The sequence below is a fragment of the Cynara cardunculus genome (genome assembly GCF_001531365.2).
Source record: "Cynara cardunculus var. scolymus isolate 2C chromosome LG 11, CcrdV1, whole genome shotgun sequence".
NCBI classification, from domain to species: domain Eukaryota; kingdom Viridiplantae; phylum Streptophyta; class Magnoliopsida; order Asterales; family Asteraceae; genus Cynara; species Cynara cardunculus.
In genome coordinates, this window is record NC_037538.1 from 2,968,048 (window position 1) to 2,989,266 (window position 21,219).

The 21,219-nt window shown below is 34.6% G+C and overlaps 3 protein-coding genes across 3 annotated transcripts; 2 read left to right on the plus strand and 1 right to left on the minus strand.

The window, feature by feature from the left end:
* On the plus strand, window positions 1–7,449 carry LOC112520650 (zinc finger CCCH domain-containing protein 24). The gene is made up of 14 exons (XM_025129073.1): window positions 1–528; window positions 2,268–2,360; window positions 2,447–2,734; window positions 2,936–3,008; window positions 3,189–3,321; window positions 3,413–3,566; window positions 3,752–3,835; window positions 4,196–4,318; window positions 5,009–5,179; window positions 5,275–5,409; window positions 6,080–6,175; window positions 6,286–6,537; window positions 6,881–6,924; window positions 7,025–7,449. The coding sequence occupies exons 1-14, from the start codon at window positions 10–12 to the stop codon at window positions 7,269–7,271; spliced, it is 2,412 nt and encodes an 803-aa protein (XP_024984841.1). The 5' UTR covers window positions 1–9; the 3' UTR covers window positions 7,272–7,449.
* Window positions 7,450–16,027: 8,578 nt separating this feature from the next.
* LOC112521239 lies at window positions 16,028–20,171 on the plus strand. Its single transcript, XM_025129980.1, has 8 exons — window positions 16,028–16,240; window positions 17,793–18,293; window positions 18,388–18,550; window positions 18,822–19,119; window positions 19,225–19,309; window positions 19,392–19,482; window positions 19,570–19,649; window positions 19,726–20,171. The coding sequence occupies exons 1-8, from the start codon at window positions 16,142–16,144 to the stop codon at window positions 19,978–19,980; spliced, it is 1,572 nt and encodes a 523-aa protein (XP_024985748.1). The 5' UTR covers window positions 16,028–16,141; the 3' UTR covers window positions 19,981–20,171.
* A 251-nt stretch (window positions 20,172–20,422) lies between these two features.
* Window positions 20,423–21,219, minus strand: LOC112521240 (proline-rich receptor-like protein kinase PERK8). The gene has a single exon (XM_025129981.1). It carries the CDS (start codon window positions 21,092–21,094, stop codon window positions 20,633–20,635), a length of 462 nt encoding a protein of 153 aa, XP_024985749.1. The 5' UTR covers window positions 21,095–21,219; the 3' UTR covers window positions 20,423–20,632.

Below are 21,219 nucleotides of genomic sequence, written 5' to 3' on the forward strand. Positions count from 1 at the left end.
ACAGTTACGATGATGGCAACTGAAACCCTAGATACTCCGACCAATGGCTCGACATCGAACGTCACCGGGGAACTGAATCCGCCGGAAGATTGCGCAAATGTCTCTCATTCATCTCCAGATGCAACACCAGTAGGAGATGTGGAACAAGGAGATAAGCGTAAGAGAATCGAATCCGAAACCGATGAGAAAACCGTTGCAGTTCATCCTCTATGGAAGACGAGTCTGTGTTCTTACTTCAGGCGGACGGGAGGTGAGTGTAGCCATGGAGAAACGTGCCGGTATGCTCATGGAGAGGAGGAGCTCCGACCTCGACCGGACAATACGTGGGACCCTACTTCTGAGATGGCGAAGAAGTTGAAGTTAGAACATGAAGTCAGAGAGAAACGTTCGGACGAAAGAGATGAGGAGGTTATGATGACAGAGACGATATCGGAGGACGGTTGCTCTGAGTCTACTCTCGATAAGTGTTTGGTGAATCTTCCGATGAAGTGGAGTTCAGATAATTTAAGGAGTTTTCTTAATGAGCAGGTGAGTTTTTCCTAATACTGCATTATTGAATTTTGAAAATTGGGTTGATTTCAGGATTTATTAGGGAAAAAGTCGTAGGATTGTTCATTTGATTTACATTTTATGGTCGAATACGAGATGATCTTGTTGCAACAACAGTTTTGTTAGCAGCTTAGGGCGTGTTTGTTTGCAACTTAATGTGCTTAATGGGACTTACAGCCTATTTGGTCAGCTATAAGTAATTGTTTGGTGGGGGCTTAATAATATGGAAAGTAGCTTATTCAACAAGCTTATAGGAGGAAGCTTTGTGCATAAAGCTACGTTTTTTTTTTCTTCAAAGGCATCCCTCCCAAGTTCCAATTAAAATATGCTCTTTCTATCTATGAAAAAACTCTCCCGGACAGATTAGTCCAGACAACTTTCTCTATATAGGACTTACGGTCATGTATAAATATAAGCCTCCACGCCCCTTGTTGAATATCAGAGCATACAGAATGGAAAACCAACCAAACTGCCCCTTAACAAGCTTAATAAGACTTGCAGCTTATTGGTCAGCTATACATGACTGTTTGGTAGTGGCTTAATAACATAGAAAATGGCTTATTCAGTAAGTTTCTAGGAGGAAGCTCTAAAAGAACATGCTACTTTCATCTATGAAAAACCCTCCTAAACAATAACCTTCCCAATCTATACAAACAACTTTATCCATACAAGACTTAATCGAAAACCAACCAAACAACTCCTAAGCCACTAGGTCAATAGGAATTCATATCATTTTCCAAGTATTAAAAGGCCTGCTTATAGAGCTAAGTTGATGATAAAACTCAAGAATCAACAATGCTACAAGGAACAAGTGACTAGTATAAGTTGTCATTAATCCAAATTGAGAAGAACTACAAATTGTTAGCATCAAGCACACACCATGTTAACTACAAATTGTAAGCATCAAGCACACACCATGTTTAACAAAAAAGGTATGAACTTTATCCAACAACAATACAGAATTCACTTAGGATAGATAAATAATGAAAGGAAGAGGATCAACACATGAACGCAATGATTTTACGTTGTTCCACGCCCAATAGGTAGTGTATGTCCACAATGAGAGGAGTGTCGACTTAATTAACCGATGAGAAACCACTCGAGGAATATGATAATCAGAAAAGTGATTCAACTCTCAGAAACTACTTGTTTCTCTCTAACGAGTGTATGTATGCTCTGATATTCAACAAGGGGCGTGGAGGCTTATATATATACATGACCGTGCCTTTACATGACATACTTCAACACAAATCTATGTGCCTAGTTTGACATATTAAAACAAACGAACCATAAAAAGACCTTTAGATGTAGGTTAAAAGAAAATATCAATTTAGAGGGAAGGAAAAATCCAGTAGTACTTGATCGTTAAGCTCGGCAAGCTAATATAAATCATGTTATCACTGTTGTAACAACTTTCATGTCACTTACAGTTTATTTGTTCTCATGATACATCAATATGTTCTTGGCATGAATCCAATTATCTCAAAAAGTCAAATTTGTTATATTGTTTAATGTTGTCATGACGATCTTTTCATAACTTAATACATAAGTTATCAATTCATGACGATCTTTTAAAACTTAATGCTTAAGTTATCAATTATGAAGCTTAAATCAGTTTCTTCATCCTTAAAGATTCAGTTAATCCTCCTTTTTCGGATTAGAGGATGTATATGAAAGTGCGTTTTTTTTTACTGATATGAGCTTCTCCTGCTTTCTAGGGTATTCAGTATAAGTCAGCTAAGACAAAGAAAGGAATGGTTGTAGGCTTTGTAAGTTTTGAAACAGCAGAGCAAGTGAAAACTGCTATTGAGGTATTATTAAGTTATGAAATTGATTTTGATTTCTGCCAACTTGAAAGAGTCCTTGCAGCTTGACTTGTCAAACCTTGTATTCACAGAAACTGCAGGGAAAACCGTTTGGGAATAAAAACTTAAAGATAGCGGATGTCATTCCCAGAGCATTTGACAAAATTGTGAAACCAGCACTGATTTCAGACAATTCAGACATATTGGAATCAGCGAATGAGGTTGAAGATGGGGACTCCGTTAATGGCAGTTCAACCCCTGGAAGTTCGGTATTGAAGGGTAGGAGTGCCCGGGAGGTTGTGACTCCACTTGCCCATATGTCTTATGCAGTTCAGCTGGAGCACAAGAAGAACTCTCTTGCGCAGACTATGAAAAAACTTGTTGGCAACACTTTCTTCGTTTCTTATTTTGAATTGATAATAACATAGTTGCTGTATCATTACTATTACCTCTGCAACACTAGCGTTTCTAATTTTCTTCTTTCAAAGAGACAGGCTATGAAAGATTTCCTATTCTTTGATGAACTGGATTCGTTGATTCACACATCTCACCTGATACCGACTTACTTTTTCATCTTGTAGACTCGAAATGCACGTAAAGCTTGTCCCAATGGTGTTTCACTACCAGATTGGATACTTAAATCCAGGGAAATAGGTGATCTTCAAGTCTACTAAATGATTAATCATAGTAAAATGCTTAATCAGAAAGAAAAAGAATGATTCAACATTCATTCTTCTGAACTTCGAAACCTGTGTTCTTATGGAAATATATATAAAATAGGAAGTCCCCAAAATAATTCCAATTTTTTTTCATTTTTTTTCTTCACGAGTGCAGGTGGTCTTCCTTGCAAACTAGAGGGCATAATTGAATCACCACTTGTAAATGGATACCGCAACAAATGTGAATTTTCTGTTGGATATTCTTTACAAGGAAAACCTACAGTGGGCTTTTCACTTGGGAACTTCAGGTTATCTGACTTCATTCTCATCTGAGTTGCTATTCATTTTTTCTTTCCTGGTCTTACATTTTGTTCATGAATTAAGGTTATTATGATTCAGGGAGGGTGTGACAGCAGTTGAAGAACCTTTAGATTGCCCAAATGTTTCTAGAATTGGTTGCAAGTATGCTGAAATCATGCAGAATTTCCTACAAATTTCACTCCTCCCTATATGGAACAGGATGAATAATACTGGGTTTTGGCGTCAACTGACAGTAAGCTAAATTGTTCCTTAGATTGGAAAAACAGCATTTAGGTTTAAACGATTCTGTTGCAAAATTCCTAGCAGGAACAACTGAAATCAGGATCTTACCAGTGATATCAAACATCAGCTATAAGAAACTGAGAAGGGGATTCCTTTTCTCCTTCCACTAACTGTGTTGTTTTGTGATCTTATAAGGTCCGAGAAGGAAGGACGCCAGGCAAGAATGCTGAGGCTGAATCCGGCGAAGAAAACATTTCAGAGGTCTTGCTTATGGTTCAGGTTGTATTTAGTTCGCCTACTTGAACTGTTGCATCTCTTACATGCTTAGAAAATTTCGTTGAGCCACATGATGAGACCTTTCCGTGGATGATCTTGATTTTTCTTGCATGCAATTATATGCTTCCTTAGCGACATAATATGCCTTTTTTCCTTGCATAATTCTCAAAACGATTCCCTTCTTTTATAGTTCTAAGATCTACACATGTCTCGGATCCTATTTTTCTGTGTGAAAACTGAATATGTTTGAAAGCTAGAAATTAGTCTGACCCACATCATTCAGTTACATTATTTAGGTGTGGTGTATCATTATTGACCTTCTATGGCTCCTTCCCCTCTTCTGTCTTTGATTTCTGTACACAGATTTGCTCAACGGGCTTCGATAATGAAGTTATTAATGTTGAACTTGAGAACATGGCTGAAGCTTTTGTGGTGGGAGCTTCCACAAGTTCTCCATCTTTGCCTCTTACAGTGCTGGTTGTTCAGGTATTGCCTTTTACGTTATGATTGTCTGTTTTAACAAATGAATCAATATTCAAGTTGCACCTTTTTACATCTTATATAGCTGACTATCATCAGTGACTCTCCATAATTTTTAACTTTCCTGTTGCGTCTTTGTGCTTGTGAACTGAATCATCTTGTTGCACCTATAATATACATAGTCAGTCTCTGTCAGGATGGAGGATCTAGTTGTTAGGTTTTGGTTTATGCTTCGAAAGCTATTACTAGTTTGAAGTCTTGTGGTTTCATGGCTTCTGCAGCTTATTATGGTAGCCAAATAATTCTATTAATTAGTTTCAAACTACTTCTCTTAGGGCCTGTTTGTTAGACAGCTTAATGGGACTCATAGCTTATTCAGTCTGCTATGCATGGTTGTTTGGTAGTGGCTTAATGATATAGAAAGTGACTTATTCAGTAAGCTTCTAGGTGGGAGCTTTATGCAGAAAGTCAAGTTTTTCCCATACTTGTTCCTCCCAATTAAAAAACATGCACCTTCCTTTTATGGAAAAACCCTCCCAAACAAAAATCTTCACAATCCATACAGACAGATTAATCCATACAGACAGCTTTATCCATTCAGGACTTGATGGAAAACCAACCAAACACCCCCTTAGCTAGTTGGATGCTTGTAATCATTATTTGACTGTTTATGTTTCGTGTGAATACCTCATGCAGGATCATCTAGGGATATCCAACGTAGCACCAGCTGATGCTCCGTTGCGCACCCTGCCGCTTACCAAGGCTGTAAGTAGATCTGTGGAGGATTCTGAAGTTGTTGCAGAAGCAAGAATTCAAGACTATATAAACAACCTTCGGTTTTGTATATCCCCAACAGCCTTTTTTCAGGTACTGTAATTTTGTGGCCCTTTCCCTTCGGTTGTAGCTCTCGATCTATCTCACTGAACGGAAATTGATGAATTGTGAACATTAAAATCTTGCAGGTGAATACCCTTGCAGCAGAGAAGCTGTATTCGCTTGCTGGGGATTGGGCTGGTCTGGGACCTAATACTTTGCTTTTTGATGTATGCTGTGGGACTGGAACAATTGGGCTTACTTTAGCGCACCGTGTTGGAATGGTATCGTGCTTTTATCCTTCCTCACAATCTTTAACTTGCAGTTTTAATGTGTGAATCTTGAACTAGAAACTATTACTCACCCCGTCCCAAGAAGGGCGTGTTTGTTAGGTGCTTAATGAGCTTAATGGGACTCCCAGCTTATTTGGTCAGCTATACATGATTGTTTGGTAGTGGCTTAATGATATATAAAGCGGCTTATACAATAAGCTTCTAAGAGGAGCTTTATGGAGAAAGCCAAGTTTTTTTTTCTTCTAAAACTGCCATTCCCAATTAAAAAACATGCTCATTCCATCTATGAGAAAACCCTCTCAAACAAAAACCTTCAATTTATACAAATAGATTAATCCACACAGACAGCTTTATCCATCCAACACTTGATGGAAAACCAACCAAACAACCCCTAAGTGTCCAAATTTCTATTTTAGTTTGTCCCAAAATAAATGTTCACTTTCAAAAATAATTGCCTGCTTTGCAACTCTACCCGTGGAAACCTCTACTATTTTGGGTAAGAAAAATTCATTTGGTTGATTAAAAAGTGTAATAATTATAGATTTCTAAAACTGTGTACCTTTTTCATCGTGGACATTTATTTTGGAACAAAGGGAGTATATTCCAAGTATTCTTTCCCCTCTCTATCACTGATAGTTTTGGTTTGCAACCCTTTTATTAGGTTGTTGGGATTGAAATGAATGCTTCTGCAGTAGCTGATGCTAATAGGAATGCTGAAATAAATGGCATTAAGAATTGCAGGTTTGTCTGTTCAAAGGTGAGGACAAGAAGATGACCCTTTACCGACATTCAGTTCAATCTGTCAAAAATGACAAGACTACAATATAAGATCTGTAACATTTCCTTTGGGGGTTTGTTGTATAACAGGCTGAGGATGTGATGGGATCTTTACTAAAGGAGTACTTAACAAAAAAAGTAGATAATGATGCTGATATTGGTAATAAAGAAGAAACAAATGCTTCTGAAGAAAAGGCTCCGGATGCTGAAGATAGCTCGGGGTTAAACCTTAAAGACGAGAAAGAGAGCAATTGTGTTACTGAAAGCAGTAGTAGCAAGATGCATCATTTTGAAAATGTCGTCGCCATTGTTGATCCTCCCCGTGTTGGACTTCATCCCACTGTGAGTAATGACTTGTTTCACCGCTTCTTGCATTTTTGGGTGCATTTGGTATCCGGACAGGACTGGACGGGAAGGAGTGAGGTAGGCGGGGTGAAAAATTTCTATGGAAGGTTTTAGGGTTTTAATTTAACATGGGTAGTTTAGTAATTTACCTATGTGTGTTCCACCTATTTTGGTGGAACTGAATGCATTTTCTTCTACTCAGGTCTTGTCCTGTCCCAGTCTGATATCATGCCAAACATGAGACAAGTTTTCGTACAGTTCAGTCCCCGCGTACCAAACGCACCCTTGAAAATGTTTACTTTGTTTATTATATGCATTTAATTGGTATTGGTGATTGCAGGTAATCAAAGCTCTTAGAACTCATTCACATTTAAGGAGGCTTGTGTTAGTTTCCACTTTAAACTACTTAAATTCATCACCTTCTTTATATCGTCCACGACAATATATTTCCCTAAACGTCGATTCTTTTCCCTTTGATTTCCAGTTACATTTCATGCAATCCCGAAAGCTTAATGGCAAACGCTATTGAGCTTTGCACTCCGTCCGCTGATAAAAACGAGAAAGGGAACAAGAACAATAGAGGATGGAGAAATATGAGCAGTGCTGGTTTGGCTCGCCATCGAGCCAAATCTATGCCCAACTCGGAGCCGTTTCAACCGGTCAAAGCCATGGCGGTCGATCTTTTCCCTCACACTCCACATTGTGAACTAGTCATGCTTCTTGAAAGGTAAATCTTGTTTACAAAACACCTTATTTGTGTTTTATTTACTTATTTGACCACCTCCAAAAATCAAATAGATAGCAATTTTCTTGTTTTGATATATTTCTTGGTAGATTTTAGCATAACACCAATTAATCATTTTGGATTTTGTTAACCCATTATATTATATGGATTCGAATTTCGTCTTATATCTTCATTGCACGGTTTTGTATGGCAACCACATGAAAACACATCATCAGAAAGAGAATCAAAACGTAAATTAAATAACTTCTATGAGACTCAACCCTACTTAACCCACAACCCAATTTGAAAGCTTTTGCCATTTGACAACATATCTTTCAAGTCCGAGTATTTACACATTTAGGGCCTGATTGCTAGCAGCTTAATGAGCTTAATGGGACTTGCATCTTATTTGGTCACCTATACATGACTGTTTGGTAGTGGCTTAATGATATAAAAAGTGACTTATTTAGTAAGCTTCTAGGGAGAGCTTTATGCAGAAAGCCAAATTTTTTCCCGACCTCCCCCTCTTAATTGAAACGCATGTTCCTTCCATCTATGAATAAACCCTCCCAAACAAAAACATTTCCTATCTAATACAAACAGATTTATCCACATAGATAACTTTATCCATACATGACTTAATAGATAACCAATCAAAAAGCCTCTTAGTCCATGTCATAGGCTTTTTATTACATTCTAGTCTAAATTTTGGTGTGTTACATTAGGTCTCAATTCAAATCCGACTTCGCCATTTTCGTAAAAAGACATTCTTTTGCATTACACAATGCATGAATCATCATCATCATCATGTGAAAAGATGCACATTTATATAACTAATTCACTTCCCCCTTTAGTTTCTTCTGCCTCATTTACTCATGCTTCTTCCGCTTCCTTTTTCTTTATCTTCTTTTGATCCATCATCTCTGAGGAGCCTGCCCAATAACAGTCCCAAAATCCCTCTTTTTGTATGGCCCCCACTCCACTGTTTCTGCTTTCTGGGTTTACGACGACTGACCAAGAGACCTGCGTGGCTTTTCTGAAATAGTTGCTCTGTCTGCGTAGACCCCACATTCAGATAAAATATGCCGAGTTTGTTTGGTTTAGTTTCTTTATCATCTTTCTTTTGTATTGATTTAGAATAATGCCATAAAGATACATAATTGAGATACAATTGTGACATTTGGTGATCGAACTACAATTACCACTTGATTTTGATTCAACCCTTTATTGATTCTTCGATCTCGAAGTGATATAATGGTTAAAGGGAAAAAGCCTCGATTCCTAAAGAATTATGGGATCATTGGTGGCCATATGCCATTGATTTCCCTGATATCCCACACCTGCAAAGCAAGATTCTTTGAACAATCAAATCCTTTTTGAAAGCGATAGATGTTGAAAATGGTGAAGGATGGTGCGGATCAAAGTGACAAGGTGCTGAAGCCGATGAGAATAGTGCCGGAGGCTATGTTTCAAATTAAAACACGGAGTTTGTTTGAAAAAATGAACAGCTTGTGCAAAAAAAAGGGTTTGTAACCGGCAACCTTGAGCCGACTCACACAACCCTGCCGATATATAGCAGGCTTGACATGCCGTGAATTCTTTTGAATGAGAGAGGTGCCTTCGGGAACGCAGACACAGGTTTTACATGGTTGTTGTCAGCTCGTGCCGAAAGTGAATGGCTTAATAATGTAGCGTAAGATATTGGTTAACTTCGTTTTGTTGTTAGGAAATAAAATTGTTTAGAAGGTTAAAACAGTAAATTATATCAAGTCTTGGGGAGTCCACCTGTCTTGTATTCTGGCGGTGTCTTCCCACCTATTTGCCAATTGAGTTACACGTTGGAGGCAAAACAATACAAATATATCACTAAGATGCTTCATTTTGAACCTTTTTTAAGTATATAATATTTACATATGGTAAATACTCACATACGAATTTACACATTGGTGAGATTTGAATACTGAATTTCGTGGAAGACTGATATCTACTGATGACCTGGATACTGTTGATCCAATGATCTGCTTCATTTAAGATCGTCAATTGATCCTTTAATTCAACACCAGTAAAACCATACAAACTCGGTAATAATTATTAATTTGAATACTACAAAATATTTTACGAATCAACGTGGTTTGGCAAGACGATCGAATATAAAGGTTTCATTACTATTGGAAAATACGAACGATATGCGCTTAAAAGAGAAGAGATGCGTACTAAAAGTTTAAAATGTGACTTGTAACTGAATAGTATTAAATTAGGTTAATTCATTATAAATTTGATTATTATTATAGGGTTGGGTTCACATGAGACAAAACTGTTTTTGTGAAAAATGATTTTTACACTTGAAACTAAACTTCATAACAAAATGTGGTGAACGTAAAAAAACCCGATTCTTCACAGCAAAAACACTGTGAATGTTACCTTCACAGTGTTTTGCTGTGAAGTTTCATGTGTAAAAATCGTGTTGCACGAAAACAGTCTTGTCTCACATGATCCCAAGTCTATTGCTATATTTTATTTCGTTAAATGTTTGAAACTGCGACACTTCATATTTAAGTGACAATAGGAATAGTGTATGTTTAACCACTTGGGTTGTGACGTAATGGTTAGGGGTATGGGATGTAGTGGAAATGTTATATTTTTTGGGTTTAAGTCCAGATGCTACTGTAATCCATGCAATCATGGAGGTTCATCTGCGATGACTTTTCGTGGTCGGCTAGTGTCCATAAGTTGTTGGCCTAGATACTCTGGTTGTCAAAAAAAAAAAAAAAAGGAAAAAGGAAAAGAAAGTAATAGGTTCCTACCTAAGAAATCTTGAGAGAGTTTAAGTTTTTCGTTTTCTTTTATAATATGTATGGGAATAATAAAGAAACAACAATTGCATGTCAAAAGTAAATGATCGTAACTGTTTATCGAACAAGTATGATAAACATAAAAAGTCTTATCCGGTAAGTAAGAGTGGTGATTCTTATTGTGTAAGGGACCGTTCATCAAACACTTACCCAGTAAGCATTTAGCGGTAAAATTCAACATTATCATTTACTTACCGGGTATAATTTTTAGTCAACAAAAAACGACTTTCTATGTAACAAATTACCTGGTAAGAGCTGACCGTGGTAAAATTCATTGCCCTTACTTATCGGGTACGACTCTAGGTCCTTGTCTCGCTCTTACCGGATAAGATTCATGGTCATTTCCATGTTTATCCAATAAGGTAATGTAATTTGGTATGCGCTTACCCAAGTAAGCATTTGGTAAACGGCCCCTAAGAGTCATTTACCAACAATCTTACAATATATTTTCGACAGTTGAAATCTTTCATAGTAAGGTAAGTGAGAATGATTACTCTTACCAGTAAGCGTTTGACAAACAACACATAAATATTCAGAAGTCGTTGTACTCGTTCTTTAAATGAGAGTTTGTACGTAACAAAAAAACAATCGAAGGTGTTCAAAAGATAACTAGAAAGTTGATAGTTTTAAGCACAAATATCTATTTCCATCGGGTTTGAATGATCGACGATTGTCATATTTAAAATGCTACATTATTTGTTGTTCGATTTCATAAATTTAGAGCAAACTCCATTTTTTTAATCTGTTGAAAATTGCTATTTTCGTTTTCTTATGTTCTGAAATTACGGTTTTCATCCTTGTGGTTTACAGTTCATTGTTTTTTTACGTCTATATGGTTTATAATTCATTGTTATTTTCGTCCCTCGTACTTAATAGTAAACCGCTGACGAAGCTAGTATTATGAACGAAAACAAGTTACAAACCATCACAAAGATAAAAACCGTTATTTCAAAAACACAAGAAGGAAAAGTGTAATTTTTTAACAAAACACATAGACAAAAATCATACTTTACTTTTAAATTAAGGTCTAAAAAGCATAAAAGGGAAAAAGAAAAGGAAAATGTTAGTATTCATAAAAGCTGGAAATTTTTGACAACTACCCATTTCAAAGTATGATTTTGTCATTGTCCCAGCGGTATCGTAGTCTTTGATTATCTAGAAGGTCATAGGTTCAAATTTCACAAAAGATGAAGAAGATGTGTGAGTTTATTTGTTACATTTGTCGTATATAAAAATCATATACTTCAAAAAAAGTATGATTTTGAATCAACTAATTTTACACAATATATTTTAACGTTCAATTTTTATGTGTTTGTGAAACAAAAAAGTTTCATATATTATGAACTGAATACATATGAAACAAACACATTTTGAATCAAATATATATTAATCAATATACTGAATTCCAACCTTAGATTAAAAAGATAACGTGAATAATACCTAATGATAATGATTTTTACAGTTATCACAGTATATATAAGTTTCTCAGTTAATTATTTTCCTTTTGTTTTCTATAAGAATCTAAATATATGGTTGTTTTTATTTAATTAGGTGAAATAAGAATATAATTATTTTTATTTATGCAAAAACCTTTTTTTCATTATTTTATTTATTTTGGAGAAAAAGTAAAAGAAAACGAGAATTAAATATTACTGTATTTTACAATCATGCCCCTCAACCATTTTCCAATTGAGGCCAATGCACCAAACAAAAGAGGGGCAGCCCACCACCAACAAAATTCTAATTCCAATTCCAATTAGATAATATAAACAATTTATTAATGATAAGATTATTTAATAAATAAAATACCAATCTCTCTCTCTATATATATATATATAGAACATGAAAACGCACGAATTACATGTAAAATCAGTTGATTTTACATGTGATTTTTATATAAAATGACATGTGATTCAAGTGTTTTTTATCATCTTATTTGTTAATTGTTCCCGTATAAAGTGGACTATATATAAGAGTGAGTTCAAATGAGATTATCACTACCTTATAAAAACATGAAAACACTCATATCAGATAATGTGACTTAATGGTATGTAACTACTTGGCCTGTGACGTACCAAAAGTCGTTTACATCTCTATTATAGTACCATATGTAATATGTGTTTTTGGGTGAGCTCCTCATTTTATATATATATATATATATATATATATATATAGATGACGTTTCAAATGCAACCTATCACATTGTACAACCAATGCAACCCAATCAATTGAGATATTTATGGAAATGATGAGAGTTCATTTATTATGATTTGAATATTTATAAAATATGATTAGAGTTCATTAATTATGATCAATACTTTATATTAAGAAACAATTAAAACTTTTATGAAATCACATATTCATCAAATTAAATGGACGGTTGAGATTAAGTTGTATTAATTGTATAAATATAAAGAATTGCATAATAACTCACATCTCTCTCTCTCTTTATATATATATATATATATATATATATATATATATGGGATGAACCTACTTTGGTGGTTATGGTTTCACGTACCACCGTATTATTCCTCCGTCGAAGGGTAATACCACCTTATGTATTTTGAAACTACAATGAGAATAAATTTTATTTGGTAGAGTTGATTTGCAAGGCTTTTATTCCATCCCACACCCAAATTTGAATCGTGTTAATGTCATTTTCTTAATCAAATGGTGTCATCAATTGAAAAAAAATTCCGTATATTTGTTTCTTATAGTTAAAAGATGTCACCGTTTGAATTTTTTTATATATAATCAAATAGTACCATCATCTGAATTTTTTTAATCATCATAATATATATATATAATTTATCACAAAAGCATGACAAATCCTACACTCACAAAATTTTGACTTTTTGGTGGGAAGAGTGAATAATCATCATCACACATTTTATGAGAAACACCAAGACATCAAATATTGAATTGCTCACAAACACCCTCCCAATTTCCATCACTATCATTCACACATTGCTTCTGTCTTTCTTCTACCTTTTATCTCTTCTTCAATCATATATACTTTTTTTTATTAAAAATTTAAATGGTTTTTTATATAATTTTTTTATCTTCAAAAATTACAATATTTTTCTTAAAAAAAACGTTTTTCCCCCTAATTTATATAATTATTTATGAGCAATAGATAAAAACAATTGTTATATAAATTATCTATATAATATCATAAAATATTTGACAAAAGCTCTTAAACACTATTTTTTATGCATGAAGTATTCTTTATTGATGCATATTACTTAAAATTCAAAATTACAAGTAAATTGTGCAACTTATTAAAGCTTTATGTTTGAATTCGTGTAACTAATTGCAGATAAACATATGCAAAAACCGGATAAGTATCTCATTTTAAATATAAAATATCTAAAATATATTTAAGATATTTATTGAATTATAACAAAACTAGAAGAAAACTCGTGCAATGCAGCGATACACATCTCGATTTTAATGTATTATTTGTCTATGTCAATGTTATAATACGATTTTATGTGTTTTTAAGAAAGCAATAATGATTTTATCTTTGAATAAAATATAAATTTGAAGATATCATAAAATTTTGGAAAAAAATATATCAATGTTAATATCAAATAAACTATTTAAAAATTCTCATTTTTTATGTAATTTATTTAATTTATTTTTTATTATAATTTAATTTAAGTTTAATAACGAAATAATTTATTTTTGGTTTAATAATATAACATTTTATAAAGATAATAATTAAGTATTCTGTTAGGACTCAATGATTATCCTAATTATATTTTAGATTTATTTATAGTTAAAATGAGATGTTTATCTTGTATTTGATTATATTTATCTGCAGTTAGTTATATGAATTCAGATATGGAGCTTTAATAAGTTGTACTTACGCACAATCTACTTGCAATCTTGAGTTTTAAGTAATATGCATTAATAAACAATATTTTACGCATAAAAAATGGTTTTTAAGAGTTTTTGTCAAATGTTTTATAATATAGTATAGATACTAATTATCTTTTTAAAAAATTATATTCTTAAACCAAAAATAAATGACTTAATTATTGAATCTAAATTAAAATAAAAGATTTAATTAAAGAAATTACACAAAAAATAAAAAACTTGTAAAAATTTAATTTGATACTAAAATTGACATATTTAAAAAAAATTATTATACCTTCAAATTTATATTTTATTCAAAAACTAAAAAAACATTATCGTTTTTCCAGTACCACATAAAATCGTATTATAACATCGACGGAGACAGAATAAAACGAAACATTAAAATCAAGATGTATTTCACTGCATTATGCGAGTACATATCTAGTTGTTTTTAATTTTAGAGTTCTTTTTAAGTAATTTGTGTTTTAAGTCCACGTGAAAAACATGAAAGATATATCACAAGTTATCAGTTTTCTATTTATTTATATATACATGTTTTGTGATAAACGAGTAACGATGTTTTTGGTATTTAAACCTACTCTTGTCTTCGATTTGAGTTGCATTAGCTCATCAATTTACTATATCTGACAAACAACATTAATTTTTGGAAACTGTTATTGAGATAAGAAGTTCAACGTTTATACGATTGTCTGTTAGCGTTAGGTGTTCTTTTTGATAAGTCACAAGGATTGTTGTTCTTTCATAATTCTCTATTGGCCAAAAATAGCGCCGACTATATATATACATATACACGTATCTATCTTAAAAACCACTGAAATATAGTAATAACAATGTGGATCCTTTTAAGATCCTAATCATAAAATCGATAAATTAACAACAATATTTTATGAACATCATATGTTGTGATAATTATTGAGAATTTTTATTTTATAAGTATTGTTTCATGTGATTTTTTTCCATCAAATGCTAATATTTAATGTAATGATTAACATAATGTGTTTGTTTCATATGTAATTTGACTCACAATGTGAAACCTTTTAACGTGTATTTTTTGTTTCGCAAATACACCAATGTGAAACACAAAATAAGTGTCCACAATAGAAATGATCAAATTACATGGTTTTAGACATGAATAATTATTACACTTTTTTGTTAAACGAATGACAACTCTACCCTTATCAACTCTTAAATATTAATGCATTAATTAAGGGTGGAGTTAGAAATTTAGTTATTTATTTTTGAGAATGAAGACTTATTTTGGGACAAACATAAATAGAAATCTGGATAGTTAATCAATACTTTAAATCACAATGTTAAATGAAAAATAATATAATATAGCACATGATCCAACGGTTTTATAGTTCTTACAATTTTATCTGTAAATTAGCGCTTATCAGATAAATTATTACAAATGATACCGTTTTTGTTGACTAAAATCATACCCGGTAAATAAATAATAATATTGAATTTTACCAATAAATACTTATCAAATAAGTGTGTGATAAACGACCCTAATATTGTTATATATATACACATACTTCATAATAACATAAGATATGATTATTTAGGCTATTTTATTGAATTTTCTTTGTTGTAAATTGTAATATTAAAAAAGAAAAGTAAATAAAAAAAGAGAAGTGTTGAATACTCTTACACATATGGTTACAAAGGAGACCCATATCATGTTTGTTTAGGTAAAAGAAAGCAACATCAACAGAATTCTCAAATGAGCCATTGTCATATCATCATCAAGATTCAAAGGTGGTGATGGACACAAGTGATAAAAGGTTAATTAAAAAGGAAAATTAATTTAAATTTAAAAAAGAAAAGAAAAAAGAAGAGGGGGTAGGAATGACTATTGTCAAGAAAGCCACAAGACAGAGAGGGAGATGAATAGTGAAGTAGGCCCATTCTTTTGCTCTATTTTTGTGTATGGGGGAGAGAGAGAGAGAGAGAAAGAGAGAGAGAGAGAGAGAGAGGGGGGGGGGGGGGGGGGGGGTTTAAATGACACCACCATACCACCCCTATGATTTTTGCACACACTCTCTCTCTCATCTTCCACCATTAGTCTTCAAGATTTTCAACTCCAATTTCTGGGTGCCCAAAAAAGATCAAAAACCCATCAAAATTGCTACATGAAATGATGAAATCTGAAGAGAAAAGAAGCATCATGTTTGTAGGTGAAGGGCATGATTCAAGTTCATCCCAAACTGAAGAAGTTGTCATCCCTATTCACAAGGCTGGTTTTCATTTTCTTCCCCTGTTCTTATTCATCTACATCATCTTCATATTGCCCTCTTTTCTCTTTTTCAAATGCCTTCTCTCTCTCTCTCTCTCTCTCTCTCTCTCTCTATATATATATATATATGTATACATGAAATCACTTTTGGGTCTTCCTTAATCCCAACATCTATTGCCAAAGTTATGATCTTTTCAAGTTCTTAGCATGTGGGTATCTTAGTTTGTGAGATCAACTTCCTGTACCTTCATGCTGATCAAGAGTAAGCTATATATACATACATATATGTATGTATATATATGATATGGTTATTTGGATGCTCCATGAGGATTATAATGAAGTCCTATACTAATACATCATTATTTCCCTTGCATTTTGCACAAAAATGGTGTTTTCTATCAAGAAATGATAACTAGAAGCTAAACTTTGCAGTCTTTTCATGCTAAATTTAGATAGAAATTTAAGGTTTATGATCTTCACATCTATGAGTACAAGCAAATACACAAGTGTTCGTGACACCCATGAGACCAGTTGTAAATGCCCAGAAAACTGAACCTTCACAGCAAAAACATTGTGACATGATCAGTTTTTTTTTTTGGGTGTGAAGAGTCTGTTTTTGTACCTTTGCATGCTTGTTGCTATGTAGATTCAGTGTTATTTTATGGTCAAAGAGGTAGTTCTTAATAAAAGATAAATGGAGTAATCTTCAATCTTCAAATCCACTCAAATTCCATGATCTAATTGCATCTTGGCTTTCAAGACTTGTATAAATGAATGATAGTTGCTTCAATTGAACAACACGCATGATATAGATCTCCCTTCACCTATCATCACAACATCTACCAAACAAAATACATGATTTGGCAACTTGTGATTTCCACTTTAACGACATGAAATCATTGCATTTAACCGATCAAAAGATGTTGCCACAATCGGAGGTTAAGCTAGAAAGCAAGCACTAATCATGCAGAAAACATAAACAATCGGTTATACTTGTATTAGAATTCGGCTTTTGTTAATGATCTTTGGTGAAAAGGGTCCTCATATAAGGGAATAAAAGCAAGTACAAAAGCCTAATCCTTGTTTACAGCCAGAAAGCGATCTTGCTTTTGATCAACTTTCAATCCCACTTATCAATCCTCATGATTACAGCACTAAGGAACTGTTTTGTAACTATTACTCACTGGATTAGTGGCATTCTTTATGCAACTTGAAATCAGAAAAGGCTTCATATAACCTGCCTTAGTGCAAAATGATTTGGATTGCATATATATTATCAATCAAGATCTCCAAAAAGAACCAAAAGTTCTTGCTTTTTTGCAATTCAAACTATTCCTTTTTAAGGCCGGTATCGTGTAAAGCTTGGTTTAAGCCTAAAGGGACTTTATTACTTCAGTCATATTAACGTAGAGACGTGGGGAACATGTGGGTGTTTCAAAAAGCGGCAACTTTCTTCTCGTCACCTTCAACCATTTCAAGATTTCTTGATCCGTTCGTTATCTTTCAAACTATTGATGATTAGTTGAAGATGAGTTTTCTTGATCATTTTCAGGTTGTTGAAGAGGAGATTTCTACAGTAGGTACAGAAACACCAAATGGGAAGAACTGGAAGAAACAAAATCTGTTTTTGGAGATACCATCAAGAACATCACAAGCCTCGTCATCTCATGAATCTGTTCAAATCAAGATCACCCCCACACCAACTCCAACTTCAAAGAAAGTAAACTTCAATCTGACACCAAGTCCTTCAGAGATCAGACCAAATGCACCTGCTCCTATTCACTCATCAAAAACCAAATCTTCCAAGAAAAGTCTGCTACCAAAACTGAGTTTTATGAACAAAACTACAATCCCAGATACAGAAAGGATCGATAGTAATGTAGTTCCAGCAGTGTCATCTTCCATACCACAGGAAAAGACTTCAATCGCGAGATCTTGGTCACTTACCAAGATCTTTACCCCTCAAAGGACAGCATCTTTACCAGTTACCCCCATTGCACAGTCAGATCAAGGATCTGTATTGGGGAACTCGGGTGGTTCACTTAATTTGGAGGTAAGTTGTATGTTTTTAACATGAATAGTAGTAATTTTCTGATGATCTAATCTCAGGATTGTGAAAAGTTGTTGTGATCTTTCTATGTGGGTAGACTAAAGTCCAAGGGTGTATAGCTCGATCACGATCAGTCCCAGTGCTGAATGAAGATATAAGCATCAAGAGAATGGATTCTTTTTTCCGTGTGATTCCTTCAACTCCACGAGTGAAAGATTCAGATACCGTTTCACCAACCCCTTCTCCTGCTCGTGATGCGGGTAATTCTTGATCCTCAGAAATTTAACAAAGCTTGAATCTTTGAGCCTTGATTACATATATGTGACAAAGCTTGAATCTTTGAGCCTTGATTACATATATATGACAAAGCTTGAACTTTGAGAATACATAGAACCCCCATTAGATTACTCTAGAAAAGAGCCCTTGTGGCGGGAAAAGAGATTCCAACATATACTAAAAGAAAAATGGTCCAAGTTTAGCCGATGTGGGACTTAGACATTTCTTCATCATGAATTGTCCGTTTTTCTTCAGAAAACGAAGAAGGGGATGGTGAAGACATACCTGAAGAAAAAGCTGTTTGTAGGATATGTTTGGTTGAACTCTGTGAAGGCGGTGAAACCTTGAAAATGGAATGCAGCTGCAAAGGCGAACTCGCTTTAGCCCACAAAGATTGTGCTGTAAAATGGTTTAGCATCAAAGGTAACAAGACTTGCGATGTGTGCCATCAAGACGTCCAGAACCTACCTGTCACACTTCTGAGGATTCAGAGTACGGTTAGAAACCGAAATACTGGTGCAAGTAGATCCAACATGGAAATAAATGCATACAGGCAAGTTGATGTTCTTCCCATTTGAGCCATTCTTTGCTACTTCCTTTTTTCAAATTTGAAATCTGGATTAGCATCTAACACCAGTTTTTGATCTTGAATTGACAGTGATGTTTATAGGGTGTGGCAAGAAGTGCCTATTCTTGTTATTGTCAGTATGTTGGCCTACTTCTGTTTCATTGAACAACTTCTGGTAAGGTTCAAAAAAACCATATTTTTTGTTGAATTCAGTTTCTAAAGCATAAAAATTTGACACAACTACATTTTGTATGAAGGTTGGGAACATGGGTACAAGTGCAATTGCACTCTCTCTTCCATTTTCATGTGTTTTAGGTCTTCTTTCATCCATGACCTCTTGGACCATGGGTAAGCAAACAGTCTATAGATGTGTTCATCATTCACCTTTGCCACTTTATTATATCTCCTGATTCAAAGTTCTTTATCTGTTTGCAGTGAGAAGAAGATTTGTGTGGTTATATGCATCGATTCAGTTTGCTTTTGTTGTAATCTTTGCACATATTTTCTACTCCGTGGTAAGGAACGTGACTCGCTTGCATTCACCATTTCACGCTAAAAACGTACTCACTCTTTTGGTTTAATGGTGTTCAGGTTCACGTTCAGCCAGTTTTATCGATTCTTCTTGCAACATTTGCGGGATGTGGGGTTGCAATGAGTGGCAGTTCGATTATTGTTGAGGTTTTAAGATTGAAGAGAAGATGGTGGCATGATCGGTCGGACCAACAAATGAACACCCAGATCGTTTTACATCCAGAACCACGACGCACCCAAACTGCATCATCGTCCCATGCCGCTCCTACACATGATGTTGAAATTGGGAATACAGAAGCTCAAAGAGGGAGCTAAGTTTGGTATCAAGTTGCAGTAGGAAAAAAACAAGAGGATGATGAGAACAAGAACAAAATGTTTGAATGTGGTGAGCTTGCAGTTTTAGTTGAGATAGAGTGTTGTGGTGGCAGAGTTTAGGTCTGTATATCGAAGAATATCATCCAAAAGCATCATGAAAATTTGATTTATCGATGGCTTATGTTTGATAACATGGAATGAAAGCTATGGTTGTACTCATAGCGATGTCCAATCGAAAATGTCCCGAAAATCATATTCGAACATGTCAATTGATGCACAATTCATAAAAATTAAGATTAAAAAAACTCGGAAAATGCTTCTTAAAGACTTAAAGGTGAGATGCATCTAGAGAGATGAGGTGATTCAGATATTCTGTTCATCATCTATTCTGTATGATTCATCTAAATGTGTTGCATAAATATTGATACCAAATTCAATCAGCTGCTGGTAAATATGAATCCATCCGATTCGGTAAATAACTTATAATGATAAAATTCGAAAGTAACCAATAGGTAAAGAATCAAACGAATAGATCCAGAAGATCTGACTGAAATTTACATCACGAATATTAAATGGTAAGATATGAAATTCTCACTTTGTATAGATCTAGATCTAGATGACGATGAAGAAGATAATGTAATCAGATTTAATTTTAGAGGAACTCTCTTCTTGCGGCGGAACTGAACTCTGCTCGTCGGATATTATATTGACGTTTCTTGTACAACATTCCTCCTAATCCAACAACACACACCGCACCGATCACTCCAATCGCAATCCCGGCCTTCTTCCCGCTGCTCATCCCTCCGGACGAAGCTTCCTTCGTTTCCTCGGTCTTCACATTGGCAGAAGACACGTCACTAGCATCCGCCAGCTCCGGTGCCGGAGGCAAAGATGGAGGAGAAGACGTGTCGAATGAAGGAGTGGGGGACAGATCTGACGACGGCGGAGGTGCTGGCGGAGAACCGGTTGTAGGGGATGGGGAAGGGACTGGAGGTAAATCAACGGAACCAAGTTGTGGAGCGGGAGATGGCGAAATTTGAGGCGGATCTGAAGAAACAGAGAGAGTAAAGAGAAGTGTGAAAGCCAAAGAATAAATGAACCTGTCGGTAGCCATTGTTGTTGATGCTGCTTGTGTAGTATGAGAATCTGTTGAAGATTGAAAATGGCAAATCCGGCGACGAGAAGAGAGAAGAGGGAAGACGCGTAGATATGGAGAATCGAATTCTCTACAAAATTCTT